This window comes from Apteryx mantelli, chromosome Z (genome assembly GCF_036417845.1).
Source record: "Apteryx mantelli isolate bAptMan1 chromosome Z, bAptMan1.hap1, whole genome shotgun sequence".
In the NCBI taxonomy this organism is placed as follows: Eukaryota; Metazoa; Chordata; class Aves; order Apterygiformes; family Apterygidae; genus Apteryx; species Apteryx mantelli.
Window position 1 is genome coordinate 63,091,663 of NC_090020.1, and position 27,452 is coordinate 63,119,114.

General features: G+C 38.8%; 1 protein-coding gene across 1 annotated transcript in view; it reads right to left on the minus strand.

Moving 5' to 3' along the window:
• The window catches only part of LOC106485819 (microtubule-associated serine/threonine-protein kinase 4-like), a 137,262-nt gene that overhangs the window by 54,297 nt on the left and 55,513 nt on the right, over positions 1-27,452 (minus strand). Inside the window, exons 2-3 of the mRNA XM_067316436.1 lie at positions 20,419-20,572; positions 4,410-4,531 (exon numbers count right to left, since the gene is read on the minus strand). Coding sequence (XP_067172537.1) covers positions 4,410-4,531; positions 20,419-20,572 — 276 coding nt within the window. The remainder of the gene's footprint in view (positions 1-4,409; positions 4,532-20,418; positions 20,573-27,452) is intronic.

Sequence of the window (27,452 nt, forward strand, 5' to 3'; positions counted from 1 at the left end):
AAATAAACGTTCAGTGTCTGTGAAAAGCAGCTTTACTTTTTCTTTTCAGCAATCCATCTTATAAAACAGTAGATTATATAATTATTACCCTCACACTTCCATAAGACCATTCTTTCTGATAAAGTGGCAATAAAAAGCAAGTATACCACAATACAGATACTTGCAAATTCAGTTTTTTCTTGGCAACATCAACAATATATTTTTTTTAATTTTGACAAAATTTAAGAGGTACATAGTGTGTGCTAAGTAGTAGTAAATAACGGTACTGACACCTAGACAAAACATCACTGCACTGGATGCACTAGGAAAGAACATCAGCCATTCACAAAGGCCAGTTTTACCCCTTTTCCAGTAAATTAGATCGCAAATTACTGGATACTATTTACAAGCAGTCAAAGATGTTCCCAGTACATTTGTGAAGAGGGGAAAGAAAAAAACAAAACACTTATTAAATAAATCAGGTAGAAGTCTAGTCATTTCACTGACACCATTCAAGTTTCCAAGAGAAGAAACAACCTGCCTTTGAGCATTTGCTTTACATCAGACCATAAATATTCATCTTCCACAATAGAAGGGACAGCCAACCTACGCTCAGTACTTCCTATAAAAATGAAGCTATCTTTATGGAAATATCCACATAATAAAATGTGCTATGAACAAAAGCTTCAAATAAGACATGTATATTGTAATATTCTTGCCTTTCCTTAACTTAAAAGAGAAAGTCAGCATATAGTAGACATGAAATACATTCTCTTAAAAACCTTTCTGGACTATCAGAAGTCTTGTATATTGTTACATAAATCATAGATACACAAAAAGAAAGACTTCATGCTCCTCAAAATTATGTTACCTTTTCCTCCTAAACTTAAGTTCTAAGCCACAGTTGTATTTGTGTATCCTGAAGCCTTAAAGGAGATTTGTATTATTAATGTTGGAGGCAAAACAAAACTACAAAAGTTTTATGCAATTGATTTTGGACAAATCATTTTCCTTTCATCTACATATTTGCCATCATTTATTGTAGAGGTACCTTGTGTTCAGGCTTCTACAGATTTTATATATGTAGCTATCTAGCAAAAGTTAAAAACAGTAAATTCACTCAATCCATTCCACTCAAAGAGAGACAAGAACATCTTTCTGCCTATAAAAAATGCAAGTAATTGCTCAGACAGTTTAAGACTCATTATCATCACTTTAAGCACATCAGCTTATTACAATGAAATAAACTGAAATAAAGAAATTTTTGTTAATTTTGAAATATTTTCCCCAAAATCTAATGGCAATAATAAAAATGGACACACCAATATCGCAAGCAGCCATGCTATTTGTAGACACTGGGGGGAAGGGGACAGGGAGAGGAAAATTACTCTCAAACTTTGGACACCAAATGAGATAACAAATCTAAGTTAACTCCCTGGGTCACCTCAGTAGAAGAGGAGCACTTCCAAGGGCCTGATATAGCTGCCTGAAGTCAGGCAAGATGATAGTCATCCTATGGGGCAAGAAAGTCAGATAAGCTAACTTCGCTAAGCTCCCTCAACACCTGGTGCTGAGAGACATGTTCTGAATTGCCTTCTAGGAGCACATATTTTTTTCCGCTGACTACAGAGGGAAGGTACCAATGCCCTGTGAGAATATCTCTAAGCAGAATTTTTCACACCTCAGCTTCACCTTTCTATTTACTGTTGAAGATATTCTGTATCATTTTCTTAATGTTTCTAAATCCACTTTAATATTCATTCCATTCTCCCAGTGGTCTGCTTGACCACCACAGAATCCATCTGTCATGGCTGGCACAACATGCTCCTGTCAAAAGTGGAAGAATGACAAGACTATCTCTTAACTACTTCCAAATTGAGGACCCCCAGCAAAGGCAGTGCACTGTCCCCTTCATCTGAAAATGAGCCTTGCCCGTAAACACTTTTAACATGCTTACATGGTTCTATCAGGAAACCATATTTTCAATCTGTAGTCAAAATATCTATACTGCAAGGCCAAACTATGGATAACTATTGATCTCAATCCAAAGCAACATCTGAGGCCATTTTTAATCAATATTTCTTCCATAACTTGCTTAAAAATCTATACCAACCCACAGAAGGGATTTACATTCGTGTCACAATAAGTGATCTAGACAAGTTTTTACGAATTACTGACACAGGGAGGAAAAAGAAAATAAGTCTTTTGTATTCCATCTGCAATTCCACTAAGTGCTAGTAAGTACCTTCGAGCTGCTCTCATCTCATTCTTGCATATCCTTACTCTCAACAACCATGGCTTATAGTCAAGTCCACAAGGGTATCAACCCCAGAACAATGACCAGTTCTAGCAGAAGAACAAAATAATGGCCTAAGTTGTTTTAAAGTGCATAAGATGATATGTTTGAAATTTCAACTCAGACTGCCAACAGCTACATAGAAATTCTCCATACAAATCTCTATGTAAGGCCAAACTTTCTTTTGAATGCAATTAAAACTCCCATCATGAGGAACTGATAAGCCTCCACAGCCCAACTCCACTGAGGCACAGAGGAAAACAAAACAAAACAAAGGGAGTGGGGAGGGGATGATCATGAACCTAATCTACCCTATTTAGCAAAGCCACATTTTTTCAGAAGCCTGACAGCAAAATATATGGCAAAGCAAATTTTAGAAGAGCTCTGCGCATTTGACAACGTGATGTTAGGCTCCTCACCAGGCAAGTCTGACTGTGCGCAAGGTGGAGATGCAGGTTCCTCATAGAAGTATATTTCTTACCAGAACTGCCAATCTTCTTGCATGTGCTGAACAGAAGGCTCTCCTCTGCATTTGCAATGCACGAAAAAAGTTGCAGTTGGGCACAGATAAAAGATGTAGACAGACAGGAAAAGTCAAGATGACAAATATGCCATAAACCTCAATAGGTGATGAGTGAAAGACCCTTAAGGAAATATGACTCACTGAATTTTTCATTAGTTTTCTGTTTTATGACCATTTAAAATCTTTTTGTCAACATACTGATGAATCTTGTTCTTACTATAGTTTAAGCGTTACACCAAAAGCACAATGTTGCTAGCAGCATGATATCTAATAGTTATGCCTGCAGAAAGAGATAATCAAATAGCAACACAGCACTTTTTCTTTTCTATTTGGTGAACTGATTGTTAGAAGAATATACAAGATTTTTTTCCCCCCAACTAGAGAAAAAGAGGAAAAATGGACAGTTCTGATGAAATTTAAAAATTGTTTTCTGAACTCTTATCTACATTCTTCATCATTTTAACCGTACATAATCTCAGAATATCTCTTTCACAATGAACTGTTGTTTTTCCTAACAAACCGTAAAACAAAATACATAGGTTTATAATTAGTTGCTTGGAAAACATTTGGGCACAAAGCACACAACTTCCAATAGAATCAAGCATTTGTAGTAAGCAAGGAATCTAATATACCACATTTGCGCCAAAGAGCCACAAGTAATTACAATACAATTAAGCAGAAACCACAATTACATTTGTAAGTGCAGATTTTGGCCTCTTCATAATAAAATACTATTTCAGTTAGACGCACACAGAAACTAGCCATCTACATACCTATATGATACTAAAAGTTGGCATGTTGGATCAGAGTTCTTTCTGACCTGAAGACTGTGTATTAGAGCAAGTCTTCCATGGAAAGTACATATGCAAAATTTTAGTACAGCAAAATTTTAACCAGCCAAAAAGGCAGGAGAGGGGGAATCACTCCTAACGCTTTTCTGCTTTTTCAATCAACATTAAATACATTCATTAAACAATTCTTTGAAGAAAAGTATAGCACAGTGTATGGGGTCTTGCATTAAATGTCAAGACCTCACATGATTTTAGTGCACATAAGGACAAAGCAGTATAATGGATGCTTGATAACAAAAAAACGAAAGTTAAAATGTATGAGCTGTATCAACCCTGCTTCCTCTCCTTATCACTTTATCCAAAATACTTAATTAAGCTCCTGCTTCATGCCCATGCTCTCCGGAGAGCAGAGTCCTGCAGAAAGCGGAAACAAAGAAATCGATAGAAAAGAATGCCCAAGAGAAAGGCCGGCTACCTTCTATTGCTGTCTTAAAAAGCATGCCTTTTCCTCTTTTTTTTTAGAAAGAAACTATTTAAATGCAAATAGCTATATTAATGCAACATTCAGCTAAGACGTTATGCAAAACTCAGTAATGCAATTCAGAGTTACTGCTACCATAAATGTCATTCAGCCACACTCAACATATTAAGTAACGTTGTATGCAGAAATGCACTACAGTTATGCGAAAGATGTGGCTTAAGAAGGAGATGCGGGTCTGGAAACAAACTGTGGTTTGATCCCATCCCCACACCAATTATGAAATCAAGGAGACGCAATAGATTTTTCTGAAGACTCCTAGCTTTGAAAAAATTTACTCACCAAACTAGCAGTAAGTGAAGGTGCTGACTGCCCAAGTGCTTGGCTGCGCATGCGAACAAGATTAGAGGTTTCTGCAGGTTGCCACAGCTGCTGTCCAATCGCATTAGGAAGGAGGTACCTGCCTGCCAAGTTAAGAAAGAGTACATTAAAATATTAGATGTTACTGACAAGGTAATATAATGGACAGAGTTTACTATAAGGTAAAGCTCTTACCTATATTTTTGGTTTCTCAGGCAGGCATCCACCATTCTAAAATGTTGGCTTCTTTCACTATAGCCCTGATCAGAGGGGATTCCATCAAAACAGAATTTTTACCATTCACTTGTCAGCCCTTCCACATGCTAAGTTTTTCTTATGCAAACTCATTTTATTTAATATTCTCACAGCTGTACATTCCCTCCACCCTGAATCATAACTAATGCAGCAACAGATGCAAACATCCAGAATGGTGGGTCTGAACCAAAGAAACCTAAATTTTGAAGGCTAGCAAAAAAGGGTTGTGGGGTGTTTTTTGGGCAAATGCATTATTCCAAACCTTGTATGCAATACAGTTTATATTTTTGTATCAAAGAATTACAACAAGCCATATCCCCTTTAACACTCACATTAATTTAAAAATTCAGCTGTCCTTATCAATCATGGTAATCTAATAAGGTTATGTTAAAATCTCTACAGAGAAAGCTTCCCTTTTGTTTTAAGGATGAGAATAGTCTCTTCAAAGAGATTGAAATACACCTGGTGAAGGGAGAAGCGGTTCCAGTGGTGAAGGTCTTTGTTAAAGAAAACAGGCATATATTCTCTTGCCCTGATCACATCCTTTCAGAAGACAGGATCCTAACTGGAAGGAGTAGGAATGTCAAGGGAGATGCAAAGATTGCCATTGTCTCTTCCAGTACAACATTTAGAGGGAAATAAAGGAAGTTAGGAGGAGACAGTTTCAAAATAGGAGATGATTTTTCATATGTGGATAATGAGTCTGTGGAACTCCTTGCTAAATGAGGATGAAAACTTATGTCTTCAAGGAGAGACTGAAAAAGTTCATAGAAAAGAGAACTATTAGGGGTACTAATTATGGAGAAACCATCTCTGGTTCAGGAAGTCCCAGAGCTGCAAAACAGAAGCAGGAGTAGTTGTCAGGGAAATATATTAAGAGGACACGCATGTAACGATACTGTTTCTTTTTGTTTACTTTCATCCACTGTCAGAGACAAGATACTGGGCTAGACATTGGTCTTATTGAATATGTCCACCCTTAGTTCTTAGTTATCTCTGAAAACTATATCAAAGTGAGAGAATCACACTACTCGGACAACCGACATCTTTTCTCAGAAAACCAACAGGCTGATGCAGAGACTGCAAATGAAAGCTCCAAAAAGACATTAAAAATATATATATTTTTAAACAAATTATATTCAAAAATCACAATTCGAGATTTCGATTGATCAGCTCAGATGAAAGTCATCTTCCAAACCACACATACTAAACATTTGTTTCCTGAAATGAGACCAATTCCCATTTCATTAACTTTGTCACCTCAGAGAACTACAGAGTGGGTATGCATGTGACCCATTGACACACGATTGCACCCTTTTAATTGTGTACTGGTTGGTCAGGAAATCAAAGTCCTTACCTGCACAAGCTTATTTTTAACAGTAGATCCACAAGAGAGTTTCCGTGGCCTCTGGAAACTGACTTTCTTAGGAGGTAGAGAGTTCCCAAGCAACAGTACAGGATAAGCTTTTTAAAACATCTCAGGTAGTCTTTAGAACATGGTATTGCTCTTTAATATACTGGTAAAGCAGAGCTTTTAGACATCTGTCACCCAGTTTAGACATCTGTCACCCAATTTGCTAACAGCTTGCTGCAGACTCAAAGAAAGATGTACAGTAAAGCTGTACTCCCCAGTTATCCAGGGTATAACATTCTCCAGAACTGGAAAAACTGAACTAGTTTCCCCAGCTGTTCTCTCTGCCAGTCTCTATCAAACCCTGGTTACCTTTTCACATGTGCTGCCAGCATCCTCCACTAAATGGAAGCTATAAAAAGCTCAAGGCATTGATTGCAATGCCACATATCTGATATTCCATTCATGTTAATCCTGGAATGACACAGATAATGACATATCCAGTGACATATGCAGTCAGCTATAGCTTATTTATCACCTCAAAGGGGCAATTTCTTCTCATGCAGTGGGAAAAAATAAAAATAAAGAAGTGGAGAAATTAAGTCACACATACTTTCCATTTAAACAGATGTGTTTTATTTCTTCAATGTCTTCCACATCAAAAGAGGTCTATTCATTTTCTTTAGTTGCTTCTTTGCCTCCTCTCCAGAGAGTCAATGGAGAGACAAGGCTCTCAGGATGAAATCAGAAATTTACTACTGCTGAGTCCCAGATTACAGAAGACTCTCAGGCTAGAACACAGACTACAAAAAACGGAATGAAAATCTGCAAGAAGGCTCCTAAAATTCCATCAAAATCAACACAGCTCCAAACAGAACCTCCTATCACCAGCAGTAACACTAGTAAAATGCTTTGGCAAGATTTGTTTTGTAAAGTAGACATACATTACACACAAATTTCTTAGAAACTCTGTAATAACTCAAATCAGAAGCCACCAGGAAAATTATGCTGAACAATTTGCAACTTGATTTCCCCATACCATACACTTAAGCACACTGTATCACCACAGGAATCAATACTTTTCTTGAAAAGCTACAGATTTTTCCTCTGATTTGAAGAACAAAATAGAGTGCAAGCAAGTAGATCTGTTTTAATTCCAAAGTTTGTTCTAAAACTGGGGAAAAGCACTGTTCTTGGTTAACCAATGCACTTTGATAGTGAGTTTCTAGAAAAGTTTCAAACTCATACTATAGTCACTAGAACTTTTCCAGACTGCACTTACTCTCAGTTTAGATGGAAACCCCATTGACCTTCCCAAACAAACGTTGAAGACAACAACAATTTAGATTTTGTTCGGAAATGAATCTATTTTTGTTTAGATTTGGACCCCTAGTGCAACAGGTTTAATTAATAAATCAGCAGGGTCTGGAAAGAGAAGAACATATAAGAAATAAGTGCCATTATTATTGCTCATATTTACTTTTTGTTTGAAATGGGAGCCAGACCCAAAACACGGAGAGCTGGTATTGCGATTCCTATTCATGCAAGTTACTCAGCAGAGTGGAGCACTCTGCATCTTACTATGCATAGCTCTGTGCTGACATAAAATACCTCTCAGTCAACTTTACTCTTTGTCCTTTACATCATCTATATCTTATTCAGTTTTTACGTTACTCAAACATTTGAAAGAAAATCTATAATGTTTTGATACAGAGGCCAGAGAAGAGGCGGTCCTAGTGTTCACCACACAGCAGAATTTTGTTCTAAGTCCTTCCTTCAACAGTAAGAGTTTTGCCTGACTGACCAGAGAACAGAGCAGATTAACTCAGGGCCAATGTCTGCACTGTAAGAATCCACTTGATTTTCCATTGTTTTTTCCTGCATGATTAGAAATCTAGAAATATTTAAAGCAATGCTGGAGGGCCTGTGGTGTAACTAATTAGACAGCATGATCAAAATCACCAACAGAAATGTAAGCATATGTGATGCAGGAATAATTTCTCCTCCCACCCTTACCCCCAGAGAGGAGCCTTGAGGGCACAGTAGATTTTACAACATACAAAAATTAAGACAAGTATAGTAGACTATCTAGGACCCTAGTACATTCATAGTTTTAAATACAGAAACTGTACATAGTAAAAATGCCTTCTATGCAAACAAAAATAGCAATGGCAAATACAGAAAGATGGTAGCAGATACAAGACTCTTATCTGGGAATAGGATTAACCGTTCTGCTGAGAGAAACTACCAGAATAGCAGTTACCAACAAGAAAGCCAGTTACAACAAGATACCTTGACAATAACAACTGTACTTTTAATACTGTATTTCTTAAAATAAGAAAAGCTGGACATACTCTACAGAAAAATCGAGACCTTCTTCTCCTTTCCAAACACAAATGGAGCATCACCATTTCTTACAGAAAAAAAGTTTTCCAAAATTCAGTCAGCTCTCTTCGAGGGATTAGGACGACATTGTGTTAAACCATTACACAAGGGAACAGTCCCTGCCTGCAGTGAAGTAGTCAACAAGTCTCCCTAGATTCCTCCGTATAAAATTCAGTTATCCCCTCACTTTCAGGCTATCCACTCCTGCTGCTCCTTGTCCCTATACTCCCACATTATCCCAACCCCAAAAGTGTCCCTAAGGATAATTTTTCCTGCTATGGAATGAAACTATTCATAACTGTTTGAATTTTTCCTCTTTTACATTTTTCCTGTTCTCTTTAATAAAGCCCTTGAATTTACACACATCCAGACCTTCCCCACTACTAAAAGTGATTTAAATGTCAGTATTACACATGACACTTCAGCTGCAATGGATGGTTGGTTTTCACACTGCACCCAGTTCTGCCTCCCCGTTCCAAGCTGCAAGAGACTGCTCTGCTTTTTGAGTGAACTGACTTAACAGGGACAGAGAGGGTGAGGAAGACACTGCCTCAACTACACCTCATTCATTCTATCATAAGTCAGGATTTTGGCATATAAATAGCACAGAAACTGTGCCAGAGTCCCGGGTAACCTCCATCTAACAACAAATCATGTTGCAATTTGATCACTACTTTCATCAGCTATCGATACAGATGAGTTGCCTACAGCTACAGGTCCCCTACTGCTGTTCCATTCATTCGCAGCTTGGCCTTGGACTTCCTCCATGTCTTCTGCAGAGGCTTTGCTGGTATCTTTGCCACCCTTCCTGTGCCTGAAACCATCAAGAGAGACTGAAATATTGTCACCACACTGTTTGGTACCAATATTATATCCTTCCATGTCAGGATGCAATCCTCATTAGTCCACCCCATTTATCAAAACATTTTTCAATGAAAGGTGACCTAAGCTGATTACATAATGGTAATTACTTAACATTATTTAATGGTATTACATAATAGTAATGTTGGTGGACATAGGGCACACATCACAAGTTCAGGGTCATCTTCCCCTTGAACTTCCCTATCATGTCAACATTCCTTCATAATTAGTATTTCTAGAAAATGCCAAAGGAACCTTTGTTGCTATTTCTTATTTCTATTGTGTTCAATGTGTATATATTGAGGTATGCTTTACTGTAAAGAGGCCTAGAAAGGACCTAAAAACCACATATACTGCTGCAAAAATCAGTCACAAAAGGTGGCTTTGCGATATTCTCATTAATTAAAAAAATCTTTCCTATTGCTAAAGTATTACTCTCATCTTCTCTCTCTCTCCAAAGTCCATAAGCTAATGGAGTCAGTGAAAATAATTAAATGGAAAGAAAATGAGAGTTTAAATCTAATACCTATAAATCTTTCATTTTTAGATACAATTTAGGAATTACTTGCCCTAAGTTTTCAGCAGTTTTATATTTAAAAATTGCATATAATGGAGAAAAACTTCTGGCATATGAATGAAGTTTTTGCCTTTACAAAAGTGTCTAGGACAGAGCAGATTCTGTTATGTAATTAGTCAAATTATAAGAATAAATATAGAGGAAGCATCTTGAAAGAGAAAATAATTGTTTTTGAGGAAAATATTAAAGCAGTTCTCCATTCCACAAATGGAAAGGAAAAATAGGGATGCACTTTGCTAAAATTCAAGCATCTGTATTTGGGCTGATACTAGCCACAGACGCAATTAGCCCAAAATGGAAGGTGCACATTGATTACAGCATCCCACAGACAGAATGAAGCAAGCAGCAGCACCGTTCTTGTAGCTGCTGGGAAGCAGTAGCCTTCAAACTAGTCTCTTGCCATCCTGCCCTTTGGGGGGAGAGGGAGGGAGGTGAGAGAAATCCAAGAAGTATGGATTTTACTTCCTTGTCTTGATAAATCAACTACACACATTTATGACATGCATGCTGATTATTTGAAAACAATTCAGAAAACTAGATTCTTCTCCCTCACTACTTTGAGGTCAAAAAATAACTGATTCTCGCTCAAGAACTGACATCAGTGGCGCACAGAGATCCACCAAGGACGAGCTGGGGGTGTTCGATGCCGAGCACTCTCTGGGGAGCACCAGGCAGCTGTGAAAGCCCAGCAGGAACCACGCTTGGTGCAAGACAGGACCAAAACCTCCTGCAGGTCGCTCTGGTGCATAAGATGTACAGGAAGGAAACACAGTTGGGCACTTTTCCTCTTCCTATTCCTTCCCCTTTTCTGCCACAAGAGGGGACAGAACAGTTCCCGTCAGGTCGCACTGCCAAGGGGGAGCAGCCTGAAGCCACCCTTCCTCCTCAGCACCCCAGCTGCCACAGTGCATCACCGAGCAGGGCCAGGTGCAGCCGCCCGGCAGCCCGAGCGCGAAACGGAAACCGCACCTGGGGCGGCACACCATTGCTCTTGCTCTCAGACAAGGAGGGACAGGAGAGCTGCCTGCCTGCTCCTTCAGAGGCGTACGGGGAAAAGGGGCAGAACCTCCTACCGTAGCATCTTGCCATCAGGTTACCCTTAAGGGCACCGTACTTTACTACTTCAAATTTAACTGCTCCAGACAGCCCAGCTGTAGGAAATGATGTGGAGGATGTAAATTTTAGGGTCTATTCTCACATCAGCGTGTGGGGAATTAAAGTACATAATTCCCATTAGCATTAATGGGAACATAAAACAATAATGCCTGGATTAAAAGCCATCATTAGGAAACTTTTCAACGTTGTGCCTTATTTTATTGTGGTTGCATCAACAAACTTTACTTAACTACAGTTTCCAATGGCTGCCAGCAGGCAAAATGGAAAGTTACTGTTTTATTCATGCATCATTTACTACTTGCAACTTAAAAAAAAAAATTGGCATGTTATACATATTACTCAGCTGTACATGGTTAAAGTTAATGAACGATGCTGATTTCCCAGCCTAATGTAAGAGGGAAACTTTCTTTAAGCTGATCTGTCTACTAAACATAGCATTCAGTCAAGCCCAGAATTACAGCTGAATCAACTATCATTTCTTTTGTTACAGGAAGCACTTATTACAAGAAATCCTATTAAACTCATAATAAATTTTTACTTTCTGATGCACTAAAAAAAAGATACATTTAAAATGCTCTATATTGGTTTCACTTTCTAAAATTAGCTGAAGAAGCGGTATCTGGTCATGCATGAAAAAAACGTGGCCCACCAACAGCAAAACTAAGACTTACAAATTGGAACTTTTTGGTGAGATTATGGACTAAAAAGCAATAGATCTGTCCTTAAATTTCATCAATATGATTTCTACTCTACTTGCCAAACTTGAGCTGGAAAAGGACACATCTAGTTTGGGATCAAAACTAGAAGGATGCAGGTTTAGATCTGTTGAACTGTATCCAATAAATCAAGCCTCCATTAACTAAAAAAAGGATTCAGAACAGAGACTGTTTATAAGTCTATTACCAAAAATAATAAATCATAGAGTTATCCTTCCTTTTGGAAATACTCAGAATAGCCTATCATTTCCATACTTGCAAGAAATTACTCTTACCCTATTCCAATACCTGAAAGGCACTTAAGACAATACAGAACTTTGGTCATATGGAAATTATTCATACAAATTCCCCTGCTAACAGATAGTAGTTGAAGTTACATTTACATTTCAATTAATTGTTTGTAATCAGTTACCGAAGCATTATGAAAACAACAAAATATTTGCTGGTGAACCCCAATGCCTTTCAAATATCTTCAGCTTTCTTCAGATTTTCTTTTTTGGGGGGTAAATTTGTCCATACTAAGAGAGTCAACTGCAATAGCACCATTACTCAGCTGGTGACACCAATATCTAATTGATAAAAAAGTTAAAGTTCAGATTAAATGTGCAATGCCACCAAAAACACATTAAACTGGATTACATCTAAGTAACGGTGAGACAGTTGCATTGTTCCTTCTGATATCAAAGTCAATTTTGCAAAAACAAGAATCCTGTACACCAAGGGCTCAGAGAGGTAGCTCTCATCTGCAACACCGAACACTGGCCAACTCGCAACCAGGCTGGGCACAGAAAGCATCTCGTCTAATTTCACAGACTTCAGAAAATTCACAGTTGCTCAGTTCAACCACTATACGAACTGCTACTTCAGCAAGCAGTCAATTCTCTTGACTATGAACTCCCCAGCATCTCAGCATTTACACTGTTTTTTTGGCTACCTACTTCAGAGGAATTACAGTCAGATACAACACAGATTTCTTTCACAGCGCTAGCAAGAAAATGCCCAGAGACTGCCTTCTGCATGACAGGCATGAAGTGACACGCGGCACCCACGCTGCTTTCCATACAGGCGCTGTCAGCCCCATTTTCGTTCAGGTATACATTGCTATGCCACACAGTTCAAGAGCTGGTCTGTAACTATATGCTTCTAGTAACTGTTTGGGGAGGGAGTGAGAAGGGAGGGAAGAAGTTTCCTGAGAGAAAAGCCATGCTCTGTTTTCATTGGAAAACATCTAACTTTTTCATTCAAACCTTCAACCATCATTTTAAGGGCTAAGCATAAAAGGGTACTGTTCCCTCTTCTCAGACATTTCTCAGCTGCACATTCAACTTACATTAAAGCACCTGCCTTAGCGCAGCCACGCGCCGTTTCCCTCACAAGCAGTCAGACCACTGGCTGCACAGCCTCACACTCCCCGCTCCAGGGAGTCCGGGGGTGGAAACATAAGGCTTAAATCTCCAGGAGTTTGAATAATGCAGTCTTGATGTGCAGTTATAATTTATTTGTAAATACACTGGTAAGGCAGTTTTGCACTAACCAGCCTGGGTACTAGCAACAACATGACTGCAGCCTCGCAGCGCTCAGCATAGGGCAACCAGCCGATTGCGCACAAGTGTTTAACTAAGTACAGGCGAGTTCTTTCACACAGGCTTCAACAGTTGCACCGCTAAGCACACTTCAGCCAGCTAGCTCGACAGCTCTCGGGGTATTTCTAAAGAAGTTACAACTTGAGCCTCAGAAATTTCATATGTATATTCTTTTTCTCCCCACTTTATTTCTCCATTACGACAAGTAACTGTTTAAACAACTTTCAAGCTACTTTTATAAAGTGCCCCTGAGAGGGTTAAACTCTACTTCTCCACCTTTCACAAGCAGCAAATTGAAAATTTATCTGCTGGTTAGCCCCTCTACTGCTATGGTTTGTTTTGATCTCAACAACAATCAACTTCATGTTCTGATGATACAAGCATGATTAAACAGCAATGGAGGAGTTAAAAGCAAAATAATGAGACAGGAATACAGTATCGTCTGTTCTCATCTCAGACTACATGATGCAGAATCCAGAAACATCAAAGAATATGGAAATTATCTTACTAGACACACAAGGAAGTAAAAACCAACTCTCAACTATACAGGTTGATTGAAGCCTTAAACAACAAAAAGTAGCTGATAATGACAAGCATAATCTAACATCCTCTCAACCACTAGTGCACCAAGAATCCTTTAAAAATGCATATTTCATAGCAGAATATATTTACTTCATCTGTAAAAGATGTTTTTATACTGCACAATTTAAAAAAGTATTTTTCAGATATGTAATTATATAATAGACTGCTTCTATCTTTCTGTTAATACTGGAAGGCATTTAACACATGCGGTAAGAATACTTCAAGGAAGTGTTTGAGGAAGGCACTGAAAACACCCTATGGCGTACTAGTAGTATGTGGTGATTTTGACTGAAGTGGGTTGCGCCTCCCCCATCACCGCAGTGGAGCGTAGCTCATCTGGCTGTTGAACCCTCTCTCCGCCTGTACCTGGTAACCAAATGTTTTTGGTCCCAATGCTGGACTGTTATCTTCTCTCAGCTGTTGTCACAGAAACCTCTCAGCTGAGTGCAGCCAAAAAGACTTTCTAAACTGCATTAAGTCCAGTCATTTCATGGCTCAGGAAGATGAAGGCAATTTTGAAACATACCCTTGCTGCTGTGTGCGTGTCTTGGGGGGGGGGAATCTTGACAGCTTGAAAACCCACAAAATAAAGTTTCCCACTCAAACCAATGTCTTATACAGCTTATGAACAGACAAGCACCTCTCCCCCAACGTCCTATCGTAGTTAAGATTCTGCTGACCTGTTTCCAGTTCCAGAATCCATATAATGTGGTTGCCTTCAAACTATATCCCTAGAGGCATCTACGCAATCACAAGGCTTTTTATGGAGCTGTACAAGTATAACTGGTCCCACAACCAGAAACCAGTAAACAGTTTTGATACTGTAAATAGGAAATGTTCCCCGTTTCCTCTGATCTGCACTGACTGGCATCATTAATAAAAACAAAATCCCTTTTTAAAATGCTATCACTGAAGTAATCACATCATAATTATGATAACCAGTTATATGGAATGGGAAGGCACCATCTCCAAAGAGGTTTCAAAGTACACTTGTGTGATTTTTATGCTCAATTTTCCACAGCCGAACTGTATCAAATATTTGACATTTTAAGATTTAATGAGCTAATCTGCATTTTCAGCAATATTCCTTATAAATTTTATACAGCTTAATGTTGGTGAAAATTGTGGATTACTAGCGCTGCCAACTGCTCCCTCCCCTGCGTGAAGGAGGACAGCCTCCCCCATGAAGTCCTGCCAGCGTGTGCCAACCCATGGATAACAGAGCAGCTTGTTCTTCACGGCCCATAAAGCTGTTGATCTTTCTGCTAATTAGTGCAAGTAGAGTGGTGAATCTCTGATGCAAAAACCAGACTGAGAATTCATTTCAAATCAACCACGTATTTGTTATAAGGGAATAACAATCATTGCTGAGCACACCTAAATTCAAACTGATAACTTAGAGGTGGAAAGCTGATCAAAGCAGGAATGTTACAAAAGAACATATACATCCCAAGATTTCTTACTTTTTAGCTCTTCACTAGATAATGAGGTAACTTCATTAATGTAGAGTGTGCTTTAGGATCTCTGGATTACAGATGCTGTAAAAAGAAGTCTGTACATGTTATCTCACCAGTGTTTGTACCAGATCAATTTAGGGTTAGCAAGATAACAGCCATACCACAATTAGAGACAATTAGCCCGGCAGGAAGTCTGTTTCCAGGCAGTTATGAATAACAGGAGGCAAAATAAGAAGTTCAAACTAGAGGTAGCAAAGGTTTTTTTTTAATTATAACAACAACTGTGGAGCTTATCAGTGCAGTGTAGGAGACAGAGCTAAGCAGCAGCACTCTGCAAGAGTCAAACTCCTCACAGTGATATGTAACCATGCCTTGCAGCAGTAGAAAGGTATTTAGGAATTTGCAAATGTTGCATCAGAGCAACTGAGGAGACTGAACAGAGCTGCACTGCCCACCATAGTGCAAACTGAGAAGCAGCAACGGGACAAGAAAGCAAGGCCAATTTGACCTGCTTGTCTCAGTGATTCGCCAGGTTAACCTCCTCCCCAGTAAAAGCTCATTTAATTTCTCAGCCTTTTGCATCTTTTTTTGCCATGAATTCTATTTAAACATCTCTGAACACAGCAAACTAAAACCTGTAGACAATTTAAGCCGAAAACCTTCTGACTGTAGACAGTCCTTTGAAGTCAGTGGAGATCAAGAAAACCAGCCACTGCAAAAAAGCAGCTTTTTAATTAATCATCTCTTCTCCTGAGCAGAAACAAGTTTTAAAGCTCCAGTCTGCACGCTGTTTGGAATCCTTGAAAAGGCAATTTAAAAGCTAGGGGAAGAGGTATTTATATACACACGCACACACAGGTTCCCACTGAGGACAGACACCTGTTGCCTTGAGGAGACCCCAGAGCTGACCTTGCACACTAACTACATTTGCTTTTCAGCCCTGCTGCCTGCCACTCCTCACAAGAGCCCAGCACTTGGAGGGCAGCAGCGCTGTTTGGAAGCAATGCTCTTTCCTCTGTATTTGAACTGTGGCTATTAAATGAGTAGCTACAGCTCAGCTGTATGGTAAGACTTATTTCATAGTTCAATGAACAGCACAAGATAGTCTTTTACACCCTCAGCAGCATAACCACAGCTTTACAGCTCCATTTTACTTCCCAAGTAAAGGACGTAGCAAGCAGTGTTATGGAAATGTGTGTGCGAAGGGAAGGGGGGGAAGGAACAGGACAGGAGCTATGATGCAGAAGGAGCGGAAAGGGAGGAAGGCAAATGCTAATTATTCAGCAAACACTCCATTACCGTAGTCAGGTATATTACAATAGACCAGAGAGAATCCAGAGAAAGTACAAGTGTTTTTACTACCCAAACCTTATACAGGAACTGGTCATAAATTATTTCCAAGTTAAACTATACAAAACACTTTTGCCCCAAAGTTGTTTTTACCTCATGAATGCTTCTGTTCAGCAGCCCTCACTCTGAAAGATTATTTTGGATCCTTCCTCTGCACTAAGCTGTCCTGCTAGCACTTTGCAATAGGAACTATTAAGATTTGTTTGACTGGTATCAAGCCACATCCAGTGAAGTCTTTTCATTCCAAATTCAGTCTCTCTTTCTCCAAAAGCCTTTTTCCTCCCCTTCCTCAGGGATGAAGATTAAGTAAGGCAACACTGCCACAACAATTAAGATTGAAGTGACTCCTCAGTCAGTGACAGTAGTCTGGTATCTCCAGGAAGCAGCATTCGCTTCTTTTATTGGCCGGACCTCATTTGATATCAGGGGATCCTAGTGACTTTCAACAGAAAGCAACAGCAGATTTATTCTCAAAAACATTGATTTAATTTTCTCTAAATTTGAAAAGTGTTCCTTGCTTGTCACTGAAAATGTATGGTTGCTAGAATGCTTAAAATAGTGCAATTCAGGAAAAGACCTGTGCTCCAGTTTCCTTGAGGCTGTGCAGAATCTAAGTCGAGTTTCTATCTTAACTTTGCTTCAGATTTTCAGACCTTCTCTCCTTTGTGTTGATTTTTCATTGGAAAGGCCTTGTACATCATTCTCAATTTTCCTCAAATCCCTACACAAAATTTTTTGTAATTTATTTTAGCCAGTTCAGAGCAGTAGGTTCTCAGTAGCTGTAATCCTTCAGGTTTTGCAAGTTTCATTTTATATATTGCAAAAATATAGATTTTATTTCTTCCTGTATGCCATGCATAACATTATTGCTTCTTGCAAAGCCCCAAAACTCATTTATTTGGGATCTACTGCCAGAGATAGAAACCTATCTATTTATCTCTATTAGTATTCAGTCTTGCAGAATTTGAAATATCAGGTTTTATATAAATTAATTAAAATTTTATTTTTAGCTTTATCATTAATACTACTTATCTTCTATTGCTCAACTACTCTGTTTTTAAAAAAGAAGGGAAAGTCAAAGTAACATACAAAGCACAATTAATTACATTTCTAACATTCGGAGCAACAACCATCAGCATAGGAATACTCTGCAAATTTGTGAGCTAGGAATCTTCTGTCTTGATTTACTTCCATTTAACGTATTTATGGGTGTTTAGCAAAGGCAACATCTTTGAGTAAGAGAGGTACAGACTATCTTAAGCTATTTTGAAAAATACTATTCCATTTTGCAAACAGATTTCCATTGTTATGTTAGTAGTTAATAGCAGGTTCAAACGCAACAGAACAGAAGCTAAGAATAAAGCACAACAGTAGGCAGTGTAAAGTGATATTAAAGATCAAGTACTTTTCCAAATGATATGTCTCAAAATAAACTTTTTTCTTATAGTCAATTAGTATCTTTTCAGAAACAGTAAGTGAGTGTGAAAATAAGCCCAAACCAAGGACATGTGTCAGTTTATTCACTTTAATGCAGGGGACTTTTTTTCTAAGTGATATTGTGGTACTCTATAGTAATTGTCTACCTGCAGCAGTTCACTTAAATCACTTTTTCAAATAATCCTGAAAGAATATTAAGAAATTTCTGGCAGCAGAATGACTTTGATTAATCTAATCAGCATCATGAAAGTTGTTAAGATATTTAAGCTATTTTAAGACACTAAAACCTTAGGGTATTGAGGTTCATTTAAAGTGCATTAGTAATAAAGCAGTTAAACATTATTGCACACTATATTTCTGAATCCTGACATGAAATCCAGCACAACATATTGTAAGCAGACAAAAAGCATATCCATTACCTTTTATAAAGACCTCAAGCAATAACTCAAGCACAGAGATAAAGACCAGAGACTCCACAGCAGCAGAGCACATTTGCTTCATTTGTTTTTAATTAGGCTGTCCTCTCCCTCTTCATCTGGAGGGTTTATGTATGAAGTTCAGATTTTAAGAGACCACTACACTACTTTAAAGTAAAATAAATAAATAAATACATAACACACCCACACAACTCCTGCTGAAGTAACAAATGGTAAACTGGCAATTTCTAGTTTCAATAAAGCACTAGTTTGGTCTGCTAGTAAAGTTTTTAAAATAGTAACACTCCAGAGAAGTCAGAGAGTTCACTGACAGGGCTGGCAGAATTGACAAGTCAGGCTACTGTAAGTCACTTATCTTTCACTAAAGCACATACAAATTTTGAAATAGTTTTTGAAACCCTCATACTACAAGTCCTGATAAAAATGAAGTTGCAAGGAAAACAGATCTCATCCTGCTGACACTAAAAATCACAACCACTGTAATGTTCTGATGTAACACAAGAAGTTTCTGTAGTAGCATCTATCCTCTCTCTTTGAGCCGACTCAAAGAATTAAGTTACTTAGGTTAAAAACACACATATGCCTTTGATAATGCATGTCACTCATTCAGAGCATTTTAGGCAATTCTAAAGTTACTGATTACAGATGAAGTATTGCAATAGCTTCTTGGAGCTCCTTGTAGCACAGGGACAGGGAGAGAAGTGGGGAGGGAGGGAGAGAAGCAGATACTTTAAAAGCACTTCCAAAAGCCTCAAGAGGGAAGAATCAGTTGTATCCATCTCAACACCATTTTTCATCTCCAAGCAAAATCACCTTTGAACAGTGTACAGAATTTAGAGACTGAAGACAGTCACATTTCTAGTAAATGCCATGTCAGCTTTCTGTAATCTGAATTTCACCTGTCTGATTTTGACAGTGATCAACATAACTTGAACAGACAAAACAAGACACTGAGTCCCAAACTTACTGCCTCCAGTAAACTTACTAAAATCTATTGCCCCTCTCATGAAGTACTATTAAATTTTCTGTTCAAGACAAATCAGTCAGACTATTTCAAGAGCATTTATAATTGCCAGTTTCTAGGGAATTTTAAAAAATCTTCTTGAAATACATAAAAAGTTCCAGCCAAGTGTCCTAATGTTTTCATATTCATTTCACTTAAATTAAAAAAAAATAAAAAAAAGCGGGGGGGGGCGGGGAGAAGAGTGTTACTCATTTACTTATTTACTCAAAAAAGTATTCTTCAGTGAATGCTGCAGCTATACAGCTGACAGGACATGACACGACGCGATCCCAATTCCAGCACAGGATATCTTTCACAGAAGCTATCAGGAGAGGAAGGGGCTGAGCACTTGGCAGGAGTCTGGCCTTCTACTACCAGTGCAGCTCTCCACAGACCAGAAGTCACAGTCCGTAGCCCATAGCTGGCTGATAATCACCCTTCTCCACTAGGAGAATGCCACCAGATAAATGAGGCCAAACTGCTTTTCCTTCAGTGAAATCAAGTCTAAATGGACCATCTGTGCACTTCAGCTTTGCTTCCTGAGGAAACAAGATGCGTGTGATCCCACAGACGAATGCAGGCAGGCACATCTCAAACAACCCTTAAGCTATCAAACTAAGTCTGCCAAACAAATACTCCATTCCTGAAAATTTCAAGAAATAGGCAGTCAAGCAGTGTCTGAGAATGACCTAGTAGCGCCTCAAGGAAGCAGAGGTCAACTGGGAGCTCACCCCACTGGTTACAAGGGAGTCCGTGCAGGAGAGGGTTCCTGGGAGCTCCAGCTGGAGCTCACACCTCCACCAACACAACCAGCCATGCTGGCGCTCCTGGGTCCACGGTGCCCCCCAGCCTCCAGGAAACATCACACGCTCCAAACTCACCTGTCAGAGCTCCTCCAAGGCTTCCTCTTCTGAGCTGTCTCCCATCTTCACTCAGCTGTCTCTTAAATTTAAAAGACTTTCCAGGGCCAGAAGACACCTCAGGATTGCTGGATTTCCGTAAAGGCATAGGTGGAGGGGACAGTATGTGATCAAGCTGCAAAGAAAAAAAGGGGGGGGGGAATCAAAAAAAAGTTTACCTTCACTGGGGAAAAAAAATTCTACATTTGCCTAAAGATTATCACAGTGTTTGGAGGGGAAAAAAAATGTGTTTAAGAAGAACTTAACGTAATAAAATTGCCAACTGGCAATTTTGTAAATGTCAGACAAAAAAGTATTTTTCTTCAGCGGTCCGCTGTTTCAAGGTGCAAAGGGATCAGACTTAAACCTATAGGACCTTCCATAAAAGAGCCTTTCTGCAACTGTGAGCCACCTGACCTTGCAACCTATGTGATCTGCTTTTTGCCAAAGATTTTCCTGGGCGATTTGTGCACAGCTTTATGTAAGCAGTCACTAGATGGCACTGTATATTCAACAAAACACCACTCACTACACAGTCTAGGGAAACACCTAAATAAAAAAGATTTATCTACATCAGTGTAAAAATTAAAAAAAAAAATCTATTTTTAAATTATTCTGTTTACAGAACTGGCATTCATTCACACTGACTTCAAGTGTGAATACAAATCCTCATCCCTCAAATTCTGTTCCTTTCATCATTTGTACACAAAGTTTCAGCTCTCTGGTTTTGACATTATATTTAAAGTCTTGATACTTGATTAACTTTAGAGAAACAAAATAAAAACAAGTGAGCAAATAAAGGCAAAGGGGAAAAGAGTAGGAATGTGAGAAAGCAAACTGGAAAAAGTTTTACAAGTACCCTTCTCCTTGAACCAAACTGGTGCAGTCATATAGTGCAACTATTCTGCAAACCACTCTAGTTTTTGTTTTCTATAATGTTTAAGCCTTAGTTCTTACGACACTTTTGTATGAAGTCAAGTACAACAACAAAGCTTCTAAGATTTTGACAGTTCACGCACCGAGACGTCTCAGGCAATCTCTGAGTCAGTAGCACACCCGACTGCTTGACCCTCTCTGTCCTCAGAAAGGGGTCAAGGTCACTACAACCAAAGATGCACAGTCAAGTCCATTTTTACTTAATTCCACAGCAAAGTATTGCACACAGTACAATGTATTTTAAATTCCATGATTTCACAGTTTCCTTCGTGTTTAATATTTCAGGATATTTACTGTTAAAAAAAACCAGAAACCTGAAGCTTATTAGAAGTGTTTTGCAGGTACACACTTCTAAAAATACCAGGAAACACAGTGGTTTCTGAATCTGCTTCTTGAGCATATTAAGACTCATTCCCATTCAAGACAGACACTCAGGTGACTCATTAACACAGAGCACATGCCTATAGTGATTTCCTAAATCAGGAGGTTTGGGGGTCACACAGAATATTAAGCATTGCTACCATTTATCACGCACAAGTGCAAGATTCACAAATGACTCCAAGAGATAAGATACCTCATGAGATGAATTTACAAATCAGTGATGTTAAAAAGGAAACGATTGCCAGCAGCAGGCAGAAAGGTAATGCATTTGCCTACCAGCTTCTGATGAAGAAACATATTTTGAGAATGTTTGAGAAGTCTACTAACTGAATACTCAAAACTTCTTAAGTAACTCAAAATTATTCACTGACTGACAGCCAGCAATGACCGCTCAAGGCTGGGTGCAGGATGATTCCAAGCACCTGAGAATGACGCGATCTGATCAAGGCATTAGGTGAGTTAGTCAGAAATTCACACGCTTTGTTAAAACCAGTTCACACTTCAAAGTAACTGACTGTATATTAAATCTCCTTTTTCTTGCTTAAGGTTCAAAGATTTAAACAGAAAAAAATTTCTACTAATATCATGAAGCTCCCTGCATATTAACACTTAAGCCTAGACAAAATGTAACAGAATTAGCATCTCCCACCTACAGTGAATAAAGATTTGTGTATTCATGACGTACAGCTTGCTTACAAAATTCACTATTTACAACTGAGCTGTGCTCCTCTTGCAGCTCTCATTAAAGCACACACGATTTCAAAGGAAACTGTGAAATATAGGTATAGTACAGAGCAGCCCGCTACTGTCCAGGTCCTCACTTCATACTTAAGATGCTATTACGCTGTCCACATAGCCAGCCAGTATTATTTTTGAAAGCTAAATGACAGTTTAGATACCAACCCCCTAGCTCACCATTTTAACAGAAACACCCAGCTAACGCTCTCTCACGTTAACGCTACCTCCTTGTTGCTAAGTGACTCCACCACGACCGAATTCTCCCGTTTGATAGATTTCAGCGCAGGAACTCTCGGCGACAGCAGCGCCTTTCAGCGCCTGCGCGGGGGCGGCCAGCAAGGCCTCCCTGGCCAGGCAGCGGGCCTGGGCCGCCCGGGACAAAGCTGGCAACCCCGAGCAAGTCACCTGGGCACCATGCGAACCAACCTCGCCAGAGGTCCCCAGCATGGAGAATCTCCGCAACAAGACTGCGGAGAAAGGAAAGGGAGGGGAAAGAGGGGAGACATCCTTCCAACAAACATTTTTCAACACTGACGTTCTCAATTTGGAAGTTCACACGTAAGCTTCTTTGACATAAGAAGCAGCATTTCACTCTTGTGTTTTTCCAGTTTTGCGTTTTTAAAGACAACAGGCTGAAATTCAGATTCTGTTGAAGGGAGCCATGATTCTACTATTTGGGGATAACAAAACAAAAATAAGTATTCTTGCACATGACAAATTAGAGACCAAAATATCACATCAATATCAGGTTTCACTGCTAAAAGTTTCTTGGGGACAGGAGTTTATTTTAGTATAGGAAGAGTCCAATTCAACATAGTAGACTACACTTACTTGTCAACTGTGTTTCAGCTGGTTGTAGAGAAGCATATCTCACCACATGAAGCAAACGCAACTAAAAGACATTAACACGGTCTAGCACTACAAAGAGAGAATATGGAAATACAAGATGTAACTTCCTGTTGTTGGCCAACTACTGCTTTAAGGAAAGCAAATACACTTAGGTGAGCAAAACGTTTCTGGAAACTCTCAGAAATCTTACTTTCCTTCCAAAGGGCAAAATAAGAATTACAACATGTGCAGTATATATTGGAAGGGAGTGTGTACATTGCAAGCGGTGATGTAGTAGGCAGAGAAGAACCTACAGGGACATATCCTTTAACAGCCTCAGTACAGTAACTCTGGATGCTAGGAAAATGTGAGGGAAATGGATTTTGGAAAGCAGCCAGGGTTGCAAGCTCTCCCTAAATAACATGGTGCATCACTCTCAAAAGACAGACTAGTAGGCTACACAAACCACCAGTTTGACCCCAAGGGGCTTTTGAGGCAGAATTCAGACTCCAATTCAAGCAAAAGCCTATGCAGCAAATGAAAAGGCTTTCTGTCCTCAGCAGAACAGCTTTCCCTTCCTGCCAGGTAAAGCGTTCACGTCTGTCTAAGTAAAACCAACAGAGAATATTTTTATAAGTCTTGCTTTCTTGAAACACTCAGCCGATTCTGAAGAGGTATAGCACAGCACACATTCAAATTGCACGAAATGGTTAATTCAGCCAAAATGACACTACTACTGTTCAGTGACAGGATTATCACAAGTTTAAAGAAATAGTAATAGCAAGATCTGTTCAAACTTCTTAATGCTCATTTGAAAGACTTCCTGAAAAATGGAATACTTTGAGAAGTTCAGGTTACGTGTCTGATCAGGTACAGAGTGTACATTGCTGTCCCCAAGACGAGGTCAAAGCAAGTATCTTGGGGGTTTTTTTCTTGTTTGAATAATTGAATAATTGAATAATATTGAATTGGTATTCCTGGTATTGAATAATACCAGGAATATTTTAAATAATTATACTCAAGCTGCTTCTCCTCAGCACAAACACTCCTGCCCAGCCAGTCATCACCCTACTGATATTTACATCGTACTTACATCCTTATTAGATACTTGGATGTGCTTCAATGTTGGACGGCATACAAGCACAACAGAAAAAACAGGGGTTTGTTGGTCACACTTTTTCTTTATTGAAACTTGCTTGACAGCAAGTTGCCAGAAATACAGTAGCTGTATCCCTGCAGGCAGTTTCCAAGGAACAGACATCCATATAATATTTTGATTTTTTGGCTATCACATACTCTGCCCATTGTCTTTTGACAGTACTCACACTGCAAGCATACACCTCTCCTCTCCACACCGTTTTAAAGAGATGTTAGTGACTCAAGGAGGAGTGATGGAAAAATGGAAGACATTTTTTCCATTTGTCTATAGAATTGTGGGGCAGGGGGAAGGAGACTATGAGAAACTTTGAGAAGTTGCTTCATAATTTTTGCTTGCAAATTACAATGTAAGACTCATAACAGGTAAGACGGTATATGAAAACAAGTGTATTTGATTGTCCTATATCTCTAACACCAAGGCAGCTAAGTTAGCCATTGAGTTTCTATAGAATGGTTAGAGATGTATTTTTAAATCAATACACATATCTCACCACTAGTCTTTGCTGTTAATATTCACAAGTGCATGGATAGTAACTTAAGTAAAAACATTCCCAGTGTTAAATACTGAATAATTCCTTTCCGACAAAGGCATTTTGAGACAGAAAACACATGGCAAACTCCAAGCTAACTAACATATACTGTTCCACAACACTCATTTCTTCAAATTCATTAAAACAAACCTGCCTGATTATATTGCAGATATGATGAATCTCTTATAGAAGCACTGTAAAATTTAGCAGATGTAACATCTTTCACAAAACCCTATCCCCCCTCCCACCTACAAAAAGGAATAGAATTAAAATATCCCTATGACAGACATTTATGCATAAACTTAAAGATTCTATACAAATACGGATGGAAATGGAGTGACAACCTCTGCCAATTCTACAGGAACTTTATCCAGGGAATCAGGACAGAATCAGTTTGTCCTCAAACTTTATATATATATATATATACACATACATACACATACATACACACACACACATATATACACATACACACACATATATATATGCTATTCATTTTCTGTATGAATAGAACCAACTACATTCTTCTAAAGGAAACTATTCTCCCACTATACTAGCCATGGACTCTTAACGGCTCACCTTTTCAGCAAGAAGGATTATCTTCATGTTTTGAAAAATCTCAGTAGCATTAAATCCAGCTGTCTACCATGGTGTATTTATTCTACAGCTGGAATGAATTCCCTGTTTGATAATTATATCATCAAGTAGTCACATCATGTATGACAGCCCACATGTCCTTATGAAAATTTAGGGCATCGCAACCAGTTCAAAATAAGACCTAGTATGAATGTTTAGACTCTTCATCTGAGCTCATAATCAGTTGTGAGGCAGCCAGAAAAAAAACAATAGATTTCAGGAGAGGAAATTCATGGTACAAGAACATGAATGAAGCTAAGATAATATAATCACACTGATAACACCAGGGAAATAAAAATAAGCTATTCTAAACAGCTGAGATTTGTTGCAACAGTTTTGTTCCAATAAAAGTGAAATTGTAATAAGAATTTAAACTCATCTGTTCAGCTCCACCTTCTGTTGAAATATCCACTATTGTTTTATTGTCCAAAATACTTTGCCCCCCACCTCCCTTAATCTCTCCATAGACAATATTCTGATTTCCCACAAAAACAGGAAAGTACAGCATTCTGTCTTAAAAATATGAATAGAAATGTTCTGTTAAGGCATTTTAATTTGTTCCTCTTGAATATTGCAAAACTCACTATACATCAGGTCATGTCTTACACACACATTAAATCCTAAGTTTCCATAAAAAGGCTGTGTGCTGTCAACCCATATCAAGCCTCCCCCAGTCAGGCATCAATCCAAAACAAGTATCACCTGAAAACTGTTACATATAATGCATTGAAAGTGAAAAATACCCAGCATACTTTCACTGCTTAGATTGTTTTCTTCATTATCAACCAGAAGTCCCAAAATAACATTCTACTAACAAGCATTTTAGAATCAAACATGCCAAATCACATCATACCTATCCAAATGTTAAAAGAGGTGAGAATGGAAAGTATCACATTGAAGTGTCAGGCAGACAAAATGCATAGGAGCCTACTTGATATCAAAAAGATATTAAATTATCCAGTAAGCATTCTGATCTTTATAAAGTTAAATGCTTAGGCAGAGCATAACTTCACAATCCTACCAAACTACTCCTGTCTCTTGTACCTCCAGGTCTTGGCAGTGTGAGAACCAAGCATCCTTCTGAGGCCAGTCAAAACCTACCACTAGTTCAAGAGCAACTGACTTTGCAGCAAAGCAGACTGCTAGGAACATAAAACAGCCCATCTCCTCCCTTTTACACTGGGCTCTGTCTGGCTCCTTTGGGAGCATTTTAAGCACAGACACCAAAATTTAACAGCCCCAGCAAAGGGCTTTTTTGAAGCAAACTGTACAAACCTATTTCAACTAGGCATGGAGAAGCATGTTGCTATCTCTTAAACTATTCTCTCTCCCTAAATGCAATTAATTTTGGCCCAGATATACGAGTTTTGATGAGCTGCATTGACACAGAGAGCAACACTGAACATGATCCTATTAATGGATAGGATCATCTCATCTTCCAAAAAACACAGGCATCTTGGGATTCATAAGACAAATTTTAGCCAATTAAGAATCCACTGCACTTTAGTTACTTCAGATGCCTCATTAGAATTCAGTAGAGCCAAATTAGCATTACAGAGGAGATGCTGTAACACTGTTGTAGGCACCCGAGAGGTCGGTCTTACTGCAATTTCACAAGCACAGGTGCAAACAAATTTCTGACAGGCACGATGCAGTAACTCAGCTCTGTGAGGAGCAGCTCCACAGCATGTAGTTATACCATCAACTTTTGAAGGATCCAATTTGGGCATGAAATCCGAGCAGGGATCACATGGGGACAGGGAGGAATATCTGCCAGCTTGTACAGGCAGCACAGCCGAATGAAACTGC